At 33.7% G+C, this 15,454-nt stretch overlaps 1 protein-coding gene across 5 annotated transcripts in view; it reads left to right on the top strand.

Moving 5' to 3' along the window:
* FSTL5 (follistatin like 5) overlaps window positions 1-15,454 on the top strand; it is a 293,863-nt gene that overhangs the window by 42,260 nt on the left and 236,149 nt on the right. For all 5 annotated transcript variants that reach the window (XM_030492605.1, XM_030492607.1, XM_030492606.1 and 2 more), the window contains one exon: window positions 4,617-4,650. In XM_030492605.1, coding sequence (XP_030348465.1) covers window positions 4,617-4,650 — 34 coding nt within the window. The remainder of the gene's footprint in view (window positions 1-4,616; window positions 4,651-15,454) is intronic.

Below are 15,454 nucleotides of genomic sequence, written 5' to 3' on the forward strand. Positions count from 1 at the left end.
AGACAAAGAGAAAATAGCACTAGAAAAGGAGCTTTTACACCTTGCAAAGGCATTTCTGTTCATATTTAAATCAGTTTCTTTACTGAGCCTAATTTGATATATGTTGCGAATAGTTTATAACTTATGATTTACCAGAATAGCAATTTGTGTGGTTAGCCATCCATGATCTTTTTTAGTTCACAAACACAGCAGAAAATTTGACATTTTCTCCACTTTTATCCACTATGCTTTGAAAAGTTTACATTCAATTCAGTCTGTTGGACACACAAGAAAGGTTTCTTTACAGTTCTAATATGTTCTGCATGGATACATTTTATCAGGCTGACAAAATGCGATGCAACACAAGACCATGCAAAGCCATGCAACTGCTCTGATTAATTTGGTTGGAAACTGTTAAATTCAAAACTATCTGTTATATTGAAGCTAATAAAAAAAAATCTTGGAATGCAAGATGATTTGTTCTGCTTAGAGATGACTCATACCAATGGAGAACAATATATATTATGGTTCATTTAACCATTCCAGCATTATTTAGATAGTAAATATATATAATTTCTTTGACTGTTAACAAGTGAGGTGAAAATATCTTTTTTATGTAACATAATGCAATATAGAAGAAAAGCAACAGAAATGTGTGTAAAAGCAGGCCTATTAACTCCTCCACACCATAGTGTTTATATAGAATTAGCATGTTTTACCTGATACAGTGATGTTTGCATGTGTTCATGCTTTCTAATAGCATATGGGTAGAAATTGTTTATGTTCAGGACGAATAGCATCAAAGCCATTAGCATGCTGCACAAACGCAATAGGAAATATCTGTCATGATGAGCAATTGTTTGTTTACTTCTCGCATGTTCCATAACTCTGAGAGGTTTGTTGGTTGGTTTGTTTGTTTCCCATCTGGGTCAACGGTTCCTATTTCCTTGAGGATGTGACCTTAATTTTTTGAAGTTACAGGTGCTTGTAACATTTACTCACTAACATAAGTCATTGCATCATAGTTGTTTTCTACATAAATTAATTCACAGACTTTATCTTTTAATAATGAGGAAAATCTGAAGGTATATTTAATGCACCTTCAGTATAATTTTTTTTCTGTATTTTTTTCAGTGTTTTCAGTTGAAAAGTCTAATATTATAGTAAGCTTTCCCTAGGCAGAAGGTTAATTTCACAGTTCAGAGATGCTACACCCAGTCTAATCACTGGTTAATCTTGAAATAACTTGAAGCTTACAGACTTCTCTTTCTACCTGGATGCACTTTGCTGCTACCAAGGGTCTTGCTGGCCCAAGGCATATCACACTGAGGCTGGTCTATGATCTGCTAGTTTTTTCTTAGCAGATTGAATGGCAGCTTAAAATTAAAATTTGAGTCTTTTGAGAAAACTAAGTCATGAAAAGCTGTTAAAAAACCTTCAGCTGATATTAAAGAAAATAAAGATATTAGAAAAAATAAAGTCTTTAAAAAAATGAAATATATTTTCTGCTGATGCCTTCTTTTCTTGAAATTTTTTCTTCTCTTTTTTTTTTCGGGGTGGGGGTGTCACTGAAATCTTAATGTATTCCATTAAATGAAAAATCCTGGTTTTTTTTATTGTATTTTAAAATTTCATCGGAGTCACTTTTTCTCCTCTCCTAACTTTGCCAAGCTTCTTGCACTGTTATCTGTAAAAAGTCTTCCTCATTCTTAGAAGATATAAAATTAAAATAAAAACAAATTCTCCTTTGCGAAGACATGAAGAAAGTACTAGATGGATCTGTTAAACCAAATACTGACTGTAGTTTAAGAAGAAATTGCAAAGGAGTTAAGCAATACTAAAATTATTGCTTTAGTTCTAGCACAGCATGAAAATCAGAATGGCATGAAATCAGAGCTTTAAAGTTACTTATAAATTCAGCCTGTCATGTCATATCATATCCTGTATTTCAGGAAATACAATTCATTGTATTTAGGAAATATTAAGCATGTACATGAAAATGCTTTACAGTCTAGTATGCCATATTTTGTTGCAAATAAAGACAAAAGACCTCTCCCTCTTCCTTCCCTCTTCCTTCCCTCTTCCTTCCCTCTTCCTTCCCTCTTCCTTTCTCAAATTGCACGACTACCCATATTATTTTACCAAATGATAAAAGTTGAAACAATATGTTTTAGTAGCTTGAAGATTAGATGGACTCATTGTGTAAGTTAATGGCTGCTAAACATTTCTATGTCCTGGTGAATTATAAAAGCCTTTTATATTATTGATTATAGCTTTATTCTTTTTTGTCAGTTTCCAATCTCCTTGGTGAAGTTTAAACAGCTATGTGAATGCAGAGAATTAGTTTCAGGTGATGTTTTTCTACATTACTCATTAAGATAGGTAATTAGCCTTAGTTTGAAATTATTTGCTTGGTAACTGTGAAAAATGCTATCAAAAGAACTAGATGATCTTAAGCTCCTTTCCAACCCTAACTATTCTATTCTATGATTCTATGAAAAGGTACACTATTAAAAGACATATGTACTGGTGTAGGCATTAACTTTTTTCCGTAGATCTTTATGTACAACCTGGACATATTCAAGACTTAATGAACCTGACATGAGCATCATAATGGCAAGTCCTTGGCATATATAGATAGAATAAAAAAGTGCATTTAGTACAGAAGTGTAATCAGTATACTCTTTGTTATCAATAAGTTATATAATGTAAAAATATCCCTTATAAATTGCAACAAAAGCCAAAAAAATAGAAGTTATCCGATTGCATCTTTTTGTTCAAATTAAAAAAAAAAAATAAAGTTGTCCTGTAATAGAAAAAGAAATTTACAAGTGGTTTGCATTTACCCTATCCCAATGACATTTTTGCTGGCATAACCTTTTAAAGCAGCAAATATTTGAAGAATTGCAGTACCCAGAAAAAACAACATCTCTTGTAAAATTGACGTTTCAAATTTTGGGGACAGATTACTGCCTTGAGTAAATTCTCATAGTTTTTTTTTTTTTTCGTGTTATTGAAGACAACAAGCTCAGTGTATACTTAACATTGAATATTAGGTTATGCAGCAAATTGCTTACTGTATTCATTTTCATATAGGTGATATGAAGGTGGTTAGTGAATACACACAGTTGCGTACAAATGTGTTACTAAGGAAAATGTATCGAGGTAGTTTCAAACTTCCCTGTTACATGGACTTCACCATTTCTGAAGGAATAACTTTTAATTCAAAACATAAAATGAACCTAAAAATACCAATAGGAGAACATGCTGTGGTAGCAGTTATTGCTCGAGTGGTAAATAATCCTTCAGTGTTTGCCAAGCAAACAACAGGATGTGTGTCAGACAGTGAAGTCAAAATGAACAAACAGAAGATCTGTCAACTTTAGTTGTAGTTTCAGAGTATTTAAAGTGAGTCCTTTGGTAAATGAACTAAATAAACTTGCTGCTTTTTTTACCTTTTTTTTTTTTTTTTCCTAAGGGAATCTTGGAGCTGGAAATGGTTGTGTGCTTATTAAAAAAAAAAAAGATTCAGAAGCTTTATCAGCTGATGTTTTCTAAACATGGAAGTTCATATCCATTTTTGTGTGGTGTTGCCTCAATAGAAGTAATCTTTTCCTGTTATTTCCTAATGTATTTTTATGTTATTTTTAAACACGTTTTTACAGAAAAATAATATAGTAGTAATTTAAAGAAAAGAAAAAGGTTGAGCAGCAACTAGGTAACACTGCTATGGGAAAAGATTGGTGGATTAGAGTGAACAACTAAGGGGATTATAGAGAAAAATCTGTTGACCGTGAATCAGCTATGTAATTCCATCTTTTTGGAAGCAAAAGGCTATTTTGAAATATGTTAATATATGTTATATGTTGCTGATGCAGTTTTAGAGCTGATATGTTTAAAAAAATCCTTAGTTCTAGACAACTCTGAATTCAAATATCAGAATACTTTAGGCAACACATACTAAAAAATTCTTAAAAATAGAAAGAGAAGACTGAGAGATAACTGAAGCAAGAGAAAATGACTTTGTTTTGCTTAAAAGTTGAAATGTTTTCTACGTTCACTGAGATGCAAGCCAGTCAGAAAAAATAAGTAAAAAGATATTATTTATAGTTTAAGGGATTTTGGCAAAGTTTCATTCAGAATGGAACTGAGGACAGTTAAGTACTGCTTCAGGTCTTACAAGGTTCTAGAACACCCTCTTCATATAATGGAATAATTTAGGCTGTCAGCAGCCTTTATAGTTACCTAGCTAAACCAGTTACTTAAACCAGATGTAACTTCAAAATTGGGTTGGAAGGGACCTTAAGATCATCTAGTTCCAACCCAGGTCGTACAGGGTCTTGTTCAGTTGAATTATGAGCATCTCCCAAGATAGAGATAAAGTGACAGAGACTGCACAGGTTCTTTAGACAATGTGTTCCAATGCTTAATCACTGCCATTGTGAAAAACATGAAAAATACTGGGCGAGTTTAAAAACAGGTTATATAGGAATCTTTCTGCAGTAGGCAAGGTACAACTAATTTTATCTTGGAGCAGGAAGGAGGGTGAACTAGACTGTCTCTTTTGAATCTGTATGTCTATGATTTTTGTGGTAACTAATTCTTTGAATAATATATTTTTCTACTTTTAATTGCAGCAGGAAAAGAATCAGGAAAGCTCAAGAAATAAAGGTAAGTGTTAATTATTTTCAAAATGTGGAGATTCTTGTTATTACCACAAATCATCCATTGTTGGTAAAATATTATCCAGATGGATTGTTTGCTGAGTATTTTGGTATTTGAAATTACAAAACTGTATCCAGGAAAGTGGGATGAAATGTAGAAAGTAAATGAATAAGCTACTATTTTTGGAACTCTGCTTGAGATGAACAAGGCTGACTGCTGTACTCTGGATGGAATGGGCTGCACGGCTTTTCACCAAGTTTGCGTCCTCAGCTATGGATGCTTATTATACTTCAATGAAACATCAGTACTGTCACTTTAGCTTATACCTCTCCATTTAGTAAATCTGCGACTGGATTCGATTCCAATTTATGCACAAACTGATCACATCCTTAGTAGGCTGCCTTGCAAAACTAGTGTCAGCTGTGTGTTTTGCATACAATTTTTTTATACTTTCACTGCACCTTACTCTGTGCCAGTAGCTAAACACAACGTGAAATAGAATATCCAGGTTAAAAACCCAGCCTTGTTTCAAGAAAATTAGAAGAGTTCAGCAAACCAAATTGCAGATTTCATGCTTAATCATATCACCTGAGTTAGCTGTTCTTAATTCAGTTATTTATGTATCACAATGCTCATTAATCTCAATTTCCTTGCTTTCCCTCCCACTAAGACTAGACATGGGCATCAGAAGACAAGCTAAATCTGATGGTTTTTTGGAGTTGCGTCAGGACAATTACATTATTCATGATGATATGATGATTTACATCATTGAAGGGTCTATGGTCCTTCATTTGAAGAGTGTGCATGGTAAAATAAAAAAACCCCTTTCAGTTTCAACCACCACATTCATTAGGTGTTAGTTTAGTTAACTAACCACAGAAACAATTTTCAAAAGCTTACAAAATATTGCCCACAACTACAAGCAAAGGAAAGCATTCAACTCTACTTGAAGGGAAATATCCATTACCTCCAAACAGGCAGTAATATTGGTGCCCAGCTGCACAGAATTTGTTGTGAATATATCTGTAACATCTTTTGAGAAAATTTTCAATCTGCTAAACTTCCTTCATGCTGTGCATGTGTCTGCCTATACTGACAATTCAACTTGGAAGATTGCAGTGGTCTGGAAGACTCCGAATTCATGGAGTAAGCTTTGGGATATATATGCAGGTATTCTTATTTGTTTAATGCTTTTGGGGGATTGTTTTGTGGCTGGGTTTGGTGTTTTTTTGGCCTTCTCTTTTCATATTCTTTAAATTTCTTATTTGTTTTCATATGTTCTTTTTCCATGTTATCGAAAAGTTTCAGAAAGATATTTTTATTTCACTTGTAACTTAAGGCATATAAGATCTTGAAGGTGTTTCTTCTAAAATATTGGTTGGTTTGGATGAAACAAAGTTAAATTAATGTTTCATCATAAATGTTCTGCATCGTCAATGAGCAGCTACCCTTCATGTACAGTATCTAAACATGTTGTGCTCTGCACGTATTCTTGGGAGATAGGTAAATGCGGTTTATCCCCAGCTGGCAACTAAGCTCCACTCAGCCACTCACTCTCTCACCTCCAGTGGGATGTGGGAGAGAACTGGAACGGTAGAAGTGTGAGTTGACATAAAGACAGTTTAATAGGTAAAGAAAAAGCCACACATGCGAGCAAAGCAAACCAAGGGATTCATTCACCACTTCCCATCGACAGGCAGGTGTTCAGCCATCTCCAGGAAAGCAGGGATCCAACATGTGTAATAGTTTCTTGGGAAGACAAATGCCATAACTCTGAATGTCCCTCCCTTCCTTCTTCTTCCCCTAGCTTTATATACAGAGCATGATGCCCTATATTATGGAATATCCCTTTGGTCATTTGGGGTCAGCTGTCCTGGCTATGTCCACTCCCAGCCTCTTTTATACCCCCAGCCTCCTCAGTCGTGGGATGGGGTGAGAATCACAAGAGGCCTTGACTCTGTGAGCGCTGCTCAGCAATAATGAAAACATCCTTGTATTGTCAACTGTTTCCAGAACAAATTGAACGCATAGCCCCATACTACCTAGTATGAGCAAAATTAACCCTTCCCCAGCCCAAACCAGCACATTAAATTATCTCCAGGGTCTTAGGACAGGGTTCTAACAATATTCCTTACTCTTTCTGCATATGGCAGATACCATATAAGGTAAATGGACAAAAACATTTTCTGTGCTTCCTTAAATGTTCTGAAACTCTCAGAACCAATGTTTTAGTCTTCATTCAGAGAATAACTACAGCTCATGTTAAAGATCCCTACCAAATAAAACTGGAATCTCTGATGTGCCTCATAACTTCCACTGGTATCAGTATTTCAGTATCTGATTTTTATCAAGAATTTCTTTAAGACTGTTTTTATGAGGAGGGTATTGCAACAGAATTATAGTAAAATGCCTTTTGACTTCAGCAGGATGAAGACATTAGTAACAAGCACCATTCAATATCTTTTACAATATTATAAAAACCTTGTATTTTTAAATTTTTCTTAATTTATTGCTATAAATCTGATTGCTATTCATGTTTTAGCAGTGATGTTATTGTTTTGTTGTGTTTGTGTTTTTTCTCCTGACATTTATCTGACCCACTTGTTTTTCCCATCTGTTACTTCTACTGTCAGCCACTAAGTCAGTCACACCAAAATAGAAGCCAATTCTCAGACATGCCCTGTTCTGACACTAATCCCATCTCTCTCTGATCTGTGATATTCTTTTTCATGTTTTATTTAATGGATAATAGATCTTTGTGTACACTCCTTGAGAAAAAAAACAACACTGCTTTTGTATTATTTTTGTAAAATAATACATTAACATTTTACAATCTTTGTATATGCTGGCAAACTTCCTTATATTTCTGAGACTTCTTCATGCATGAAAATGATTATCACCAGAGCAAAATGTAAAAGAAATCAGTTTCATAAAACATGTCTTTAATATGAAAGAAGTAACAAGGCAAAGAATTGCCAATTAAAACCTTGCTAAATTTTCTTGCTGATTTGGAGTCACAATTTGACCTCCTTTATGTCTCTTTTCCAGTGTTACCTCCCTCAGACAAATGAACATTTTATTCCAAACCTATGATGGACGATAAAATAGACACTTTTGCAGTAAATTGGAGATATGTTTGCCAATATCAAATTGTGTCGTATTTAAGCAATGTGCAGAATTTTCTTCCCGGCTTACTCTTAACTTTGGAGACTTTCAGGTGCTTTTAAAAGCTTACATTATAAACTTTAAAGTGGAAATTGTTTCTGACAACATTATTCTGGAAAACTTTTCTTTCTGAAGAACCAGAAGGCTGACTAGTGACACATATTGATGATTTGCCAAACTTCAAAGCCATCTCACTTCCTTTGCTCAGAAAAAGCATGGGCACACTGGAAATAATGAGTCACAAAATACTTCAGTTAACTGGTAATATTTCAGATGATCAATTCCTAAACTCAGTCACAGTTATTTTGAATTATGGTACTATAATTTTCTTTTTTAAGAACCAAAAATCAATCTCAGTATAGAAAAGCAGTATGTAATATATATTTCTAAAAAACAACAGTAGCAAAACCAGAGAAAGTATACCAGAACAGAAAAGGTAGAAACCAGTTTTGAGTTTAGGCAGTCATTTTGCTGATATGGAACAAAGAGATGATACTGTATACAACTTGTGTGATTTTGGCTATTTGTTTTAGCAAATTAAATAACAGTTACTGAAAGATACAAAAATTGCTCCAAATAAGATTTGGAAAACATACATTTTTCATAGTATTTGCAAAATGGCCTGCAAATTATTTTAATGACATTAACTTGAACACTTTAAGTACACTTTAGAGACTGACTATATAGTATACTGTTCAAATTTTTGCTGCCTACTGATCTGAGCTTTCAATGTCATTACCAGTCAAAACTAGAGTTTAGAGAATACTGACAGTATTTTAATTACAACCCGAGTTCCTAATAGTATTCAGTCCTCCTTATTTCATGCTTACCTTAATAATCTGAATGTGAAATCACTGTTGACTCACAGATCTGTTTCAAAAATATAATTATCTATTCTTATGAACATATTGCCAGACTTTTCTGATATGATTAACAAACATCTGTTCCTTTTATGATCTTTAGCTACTAAAATAAAGAGGATACCATATGGATATCTCTTACATATCTTACTTACCTTGTATTCTTTAAAAAGTTAGCATACTTGCACAACACTTTTGGCCTTGTCTGGGATTCCAGATTGATGCTGGTGTCTTCTTCTATACAATGATAAATGTAAGACAAGAAGGAGTGAAAAAAGCTACAGATTGTTCAAAACTGAAAGAATTTAAGGGACAAAACCAGTAAGGCCTTAATTAAAGCAATAACTTCTAAAAGTGACAACTTAGCTTGAGTTACTCTCAAATGCCAGCGGGTGAGCAAGCTGCTACGTCTATCCTGCAATGTGGCTCGCTGTTATTACTTTTTATAATGGACAAAGCTACATATGTTCTGATACAGTATAGATGGCATCAGCATCTTATGTCATGTTAAACCAATTAACTATTGCAAAAAATGCACTCCATTACTTTCTGTAATGTATCCAGTGACTTATGTCTGCTTGATCAAATTATTCTAAATCTGTATTTCAACAGACTTGTATTATGTGAGTATGGTTAGAACGTGAACTGCAATACTCCTGGACTGAATTGATTAATATTTTAGTTTGTTACACTGTAGTATTCCATCTCTGCTGGAGCAGTACGTATCAGAAAAAAATGTAGTATTTTGAAGAATATTGGTAACAGCAGGCAGGTTCTTAAATGTTTGTCAGAAAGTCTTGTTTTCATTGAAATGCCACTGCTAAATAATCTGACCTACAGTGTTCTTTGTTCTTAAGCTTTTTTCTTTGTTGTTATGTTCCAACTAGCTTGAGTGGATAACCTCATAAGAGGTGGTATGAGAATTGTTGGAATTAAGTGTGCCAAATACTAGCCCCTTCATGCTATTCCATTCTCCTCCAAAGCCTAGTCAACTGAAACTCAAAACTCTTCTGTCACTTAAGAATTGCCATATGAAATGCAGTTTTGTCTTTCACCTAAACAGTTCTCCATCCCTTTTCATTTACATGTTCTTACAAGAGACCCATTATTAACAGGATGTGGGGGTTTGTTTATATATTATTAACTTGGAACTTGGAATGGCTTTAGCATAATCCACATTTGTGAAAATGCTTTTTTTTTTTTCTTTTCCCTTGGTTCTAAATAATTTCAGAGTCAGATTATGAAACACGTTGAAATGAAGCAAAACTCTTTATGTGTGAAAACAATTTTAATGGAACAGTTAAGCTTACAATCTTCTTTTTGAACAGACCTGAAGCCCATTGTGAGGAAGTCAAGTGTGTGGGTCAGAGGGTCAGATGTCACTTCTAGGTAAAATATTTGATAACAGTGCAATTAACCCAGTCTTTGAAAGGATACAGTAAGAGCAAGGTCTGTGCTATACTATACAGCTTTGTGAAAAGACTTTCTTATTTATTGCAAACAAAGCTATGTGTCTTGTGTTTCTCACGTTGTGAATATTCATTTGATTACACTAAGAGATCTAAGAATCCAAAATGGGTCATTCCCTGTGAAGCTTAGAGCTGTCATTAGTTTTGGTGCATTTAGGTACAGTGGTTTAAAATGTTACCCACCTTTTCTGCATACCCTACTCCTTTGTAGAACCTTGCCATTCTCATAATGAGGAGCAAAATATCCTTTGTATCAGCAGCACAGGTATCTTAGTTCAGTTTAGCATACAATAGCCAGTGGGAGCTGGTCATTTCACAGTACTTGTGATGTAGAAAGCAATTGTTATGACTTAAAATAATCAAATCAGAATGAGTAACTTGTGCTTTGTGATGCAGACTGTTGAAGTAAGATAATCTTCACATCCTAACACCTTGAAGTTTTCCTTTTAGAATAGATTTTCAAAAAGAATAGTGTATGTTAGAAACTATTTCAGTGCTGTTACACTAGAAATTTACATTTTATTTGTAAATAAATATACAATGTAATAGTAAAGAATCAGTGTTAGAATTTTTGGGAAATCAACTTTTGTTATTTGTTTTCATTATTTTTTCTTTTTACCCTTGCTTTATCAAGAAGATCTCAGTATTCTCTCAATCTCAATCAAAAATAGTCTGCTCTGATACCTTGTTACTGAACAAAAAGGAGGCTATCATAATTATATCACTGAAAAAAGATACACATCGAGATCCTTTTAAAAATCCACAGAGATCTTTACAGGATCTACAAGCATGATTTTCTTGTAGATATGAACTTAATATAGACAGTAGTTCAATTAGACTATTCATAAAGGAGTATTTAAAGGAAAAGAGTAGTTCTGAAAGAGAAAGTGAAGTCCAGGAAGAGTATGTAACGTTCAGAAGCAACAGATTACATGTACTGGTATTTCAGAAATTAATTCTGTTTAACTTACATTGTTTTAAAATAAATACCTGTAAATGGATGTCTTTTGAATTCAGGTGCTTTTTTATTGTACATTTATAACACAAAAGTTTAATAGCTATAAACATAACTTTGAGATAGGTTTTCTGTGTTGCTTATAAGTTGTGAAACATTTATTTTAAGAATGCTTACACAGAAAAAAAGTATTTGTGTTTCACTGGAGAAATTTCCTTACTTATAACATCTAAAACAGAATTATTTTTTGCATTCACTGTGAATTCTTTAAAATGCTATTGATTATATATTGGGAACATATTTTCTACTATCAGATATCTCTTGAAAGCAATTTAAAGGACAATCAGATCCTATGTAGCCTTGAAAGCTGAGTCTGTTGAACATGATTTCCACCCTCACTCCTAATTATTGTAGCACTGTCTATCACTCATATGCCAGCTGAAGCAATCAGAGTGTTCATTTTTGCCTTACTATTTGAATAGCAGGGCTTAATGCATTTTGTTATCCACTAAGGTCATGTTCTAGTTTACAAGCACACTCTTTTGCCAGTGCTTCAGACACTAGAACACAATTAAGAGTGTCAGATCCTGTTAACGTTTACGTCATAACTGGAAGCAGGTATTAAAGTGAAGTGCAAATTAAAGGCTGCTAAAAGGGCTGCCCCTAACAATTATGGTGGGGCAGTATTAAATTTCTCATTTGTTTCCAAAGGTCAGATTAATAAAGCTGCATGGCACATTATCATAAAGGGTGGACCCAGCTGTCTGCTTTGATTATGCTTAAAAGTCTAGTGTTTCTAAGGAGACTTTGCAAGGAATGAATGCATCTATTTTAACTAGCAGTTTAAATGAGGGTAATTATTAAAACCTTTTCTGAAGAGATCCAAAGCAGACGTTGCTGTCGATCAAATGTCTTTCTGCTTTTCAATTTACAAATATAAAATATAGGTGTCTTTTATAAATTCCTTTCAGTTTTTAATCCTTAAATTTTAAATACCTTCCCAAGTACCTGAAAAGCTAATTCCTTAGGTGAACCAGCTGTAAACTAAGCTGCATCAAATACTAATACTAGACCTATCTGTATCTATTCCAACATGATGTAATGAAACTTTCTGGTTTGCTTTTTCCCCTCTTTCTCTTTTTCTTGATTCAGAAGGATTTTCAAGAATTGTATTCAAAGAAATTGTGTGGTTTTTTGTTTGGTTTTTTTTTTTCCCTCAGAAAATGAACAGCAACAGTTTCCTGCTATGGTGTCTACATGGCTATATGAAAAAAATATTTTCTACCATTATTTCTACTGTGAAGAACATAGGGATCTTTAGGAAAAATGTTAATTGTATGGTATCTAGTACAGATATCTATCTACCTATCTAACATCATACTAATAATCTAGTACCCTGATACATGAATAATCCAAATCCTATGGGTGTTACACAAATGAACATAACTTAATATCACAGGTATATTCCCCATTTGGTACTTAAAAGACCACTAGTGTTTTAAATTTTTTGGAAGATATAATCCAGGTTTGTTGATAGATAGAGAGCAACCCCTTTCTCCCCAGAACTTACACTGGAACTGATCCCCATTTATGCACAACTTCTTCAGAAAATAATTTCAGCATAAAGGGACACTACTGGGCTTTAAATGAGGAAAATTTTGTCTTCTGAAGCTACTTTTTGGACCATATAGATGTTGGAGAGTCATAGATATTCCACAGATTAGAACTACAAGCAGTTTAACTATTTAAATTAAAGATTTTAATTCAGGTAAAAGAATGGATAGACAGTTTGTAACTTAAAATTTAATTCTGTAGAGCCAAATGTAACTTTCTATGCTTTCTTCATAGTAATACAAATTCTGAGCATTTTTGCAAATAGCTTTTTAAAGTTTTATTAAAATGTGAAAATGAATTAGAAACTGTAAAAAAAAAAAAGGTGGGTGTTTTTTGTTTTTTTGTAAGTCCACTTAAATTAACAAAACTCAGAGTATCCTGTGAGTTAAAAGAAAACTACTGTTTTGGCAAAAAGTTGCCAGTAGTTACTAAGATACAGATCTGCATATGTTGCTGAAGAAATTGAATGATTTTTCAGGTTTAAACTGAAAATGAGACTACTTATGATGGTACAAATTTCAGGGAACCAGAATAATGTTTTGGGTGGGGGTTTTTGTTTTGTTTGTTTGTTTGTTTGTTTGTTTTTTGTCCCCCCCCCCTCGCATAATCAAGGTTATAATTTGGAAACAACAAAGGAAAAAGAAAAGTTAATCAACTGTATGATGACTTGAGTAACCAACATGTCATAAAGAAACAGTTGTGTTTGTAGCATATCAAGGAAGGTTTTCCTTGCAGGGATAGAGCAATAATAAAAAGTGTTACATATGACACTACTTGAACCTCATCTGACATACTGTATCTATGTCTGAATGTTCGTATTTCAGATTGAATTTAATGTTGAAGAAGTACAGAGAAGTGCTACAGTGATCAGACAGTATTTTATAAATGAAAAATCAAGATTTTATCTTGTTTTGCCTAGCAGAATGGAAGACCTGGGAGTGTTTTGGTAAAAATGCTTGAAAAGAATATGGAAATCCTGAGATAAAAAGTCAGCTACGTTATCATTTTAAACAAAAGGCAGTTCTCCTTGTATGCAGCAAGACATATCTCATGTGCAGATTATTCCTCTTTGCATGAATTAATATGGTAACACCAGATTTAAAAATAGCATGTGTGATTGCCTGCGAGTAAAACTGAAATGAAACCTGCGTTAGGTTGAATACCCCTAGTTCTGTGGGACTAAGGAGGAGTAGACAAATTTGTTTCAGTTCATGCAGTGATACATTAATGAAAATAAAACCCCTCAGGAAATTGCCTGATGATGGTAGTAGGACCCACAGCCTCCTCTTCAAACTGAAGCATGACTTCTCCAGTGTGTAATACCTTAATCCAGTTGCCAAAATGAGGGCTGATGAGGAAATAATGTTGTAATCAGGAATGACAGTGATGGAAAATAGGAACCATTTGCTTCAAAGATTAAACGGACCTAAGCAGATAGTCTTGTCAGGTGTGTCCTGTAACCAGAAATAGTCCTCACACGCTGACTTGGAGCACAAAGGCAGTCACGAAAGTTGTATCTTTCTGCAAACAGCTTGACATGTTCTCAATTTTTCATACCACCCATTCATATCTTTGATGATCTGACATGGAAGAAAGTAATCCATGTTCTCAGAAGAGAATACACATAAGGCTTTAAAACGCAACCTCCTTGAATATTCAGTGGTAGGATATGCCTTTGAACTTCCAAAGCTTTTTAGAGATCACATATTTGAAGTAACTTCTAGATTTTTCTCATAGTCATGGAACACAGCTTCCAGTTTCAGATTCCAAAGAAAAGTAGACTTCATGGGATAGGCTGAGTGAAAACAGTTCAGGGGAACATTCAGTTTGGATTATGTCTTTACTTGCGTATTGTTTGTCATTTGACCTACACTTCCATCATCTTGGAGGACCTGATGAATCTTCAAGAAATAATTGTATTTTATTAATTAATAGTCAAATATTTTCTAGTCTTTAAGATGTTATCTGAAATCCTAATAGGATAAATTACTAATGATTCTTAAAAGTTTTTTTTTATATGATGTATGAATAACTGTCAGAAGTTTGTCTTACAAAATTTTAATGGTTGACAAGGTTTGCCAATTTTTTTTATTTTATTTTTTTTTTTTTCAGATTCTGAAGGGGTATCCATATGGTATCATGGCAATGGTAGTAAAAAACTGTCATTCTGTGTGCATAAGCTAAATTTATCATTGATAAAGTCATAGTTGATCCTTGGTTAAAATCATAAATCATTACACATCTATAACCAAGTGCCTTTGTATCCAAAAATGAAGTGATAGAGTAGGATGCTTTCTTCTCTTCATGCTTGCTGGACTTCAAAGCGTGAAGAATCTATTTGCACATATGTTGCAGTGGCTATAATTTTTTGTTTTTCTAGCATGTGGCTTCTTGTCTAGATTCAGCCTAAGCATAGGCTTAGATTGCTATGCTGGCAGAGTCTCAATACCAAAACTTTCAGTAATAAGGTTCAAATTATTTCCTATTTAAATTATGCAAAAAGAACACAGATACAATTGTGAATGCTGGCCCAGTAGCAGTAATCAGTGAAATCCCGATGTTTTTATTCTTTTAAAAAAACATTAGAATCAATTATGGCATTGCTTCAGTAGGAATTTACAAAAAACTTTTTATTATGGTTCAAAAATAAATAAATCTGAGAATATTAAAGCAAGCATTTTTGTTAGCTTTATAAAATCCTGCATAGAGCTGATTGAATGAAGGCTCTCAGGAGGAAGGGAAGAATA

Source organism: Strigops habroptila, chromosome 7, assembly GCF_004027225.2.
Source record: "Strigops habroptila isolate Jane chromosome 7, bStrHab1.2.pri, whole genome shotgun sequence".
Classification (NCBI taxonomy): domain Eukaryota; kingdom Metazoa; phylum Chordata; class Aves; order Psittaciformes; family Psittacidae; genus Strigops; species Strigops habroptila.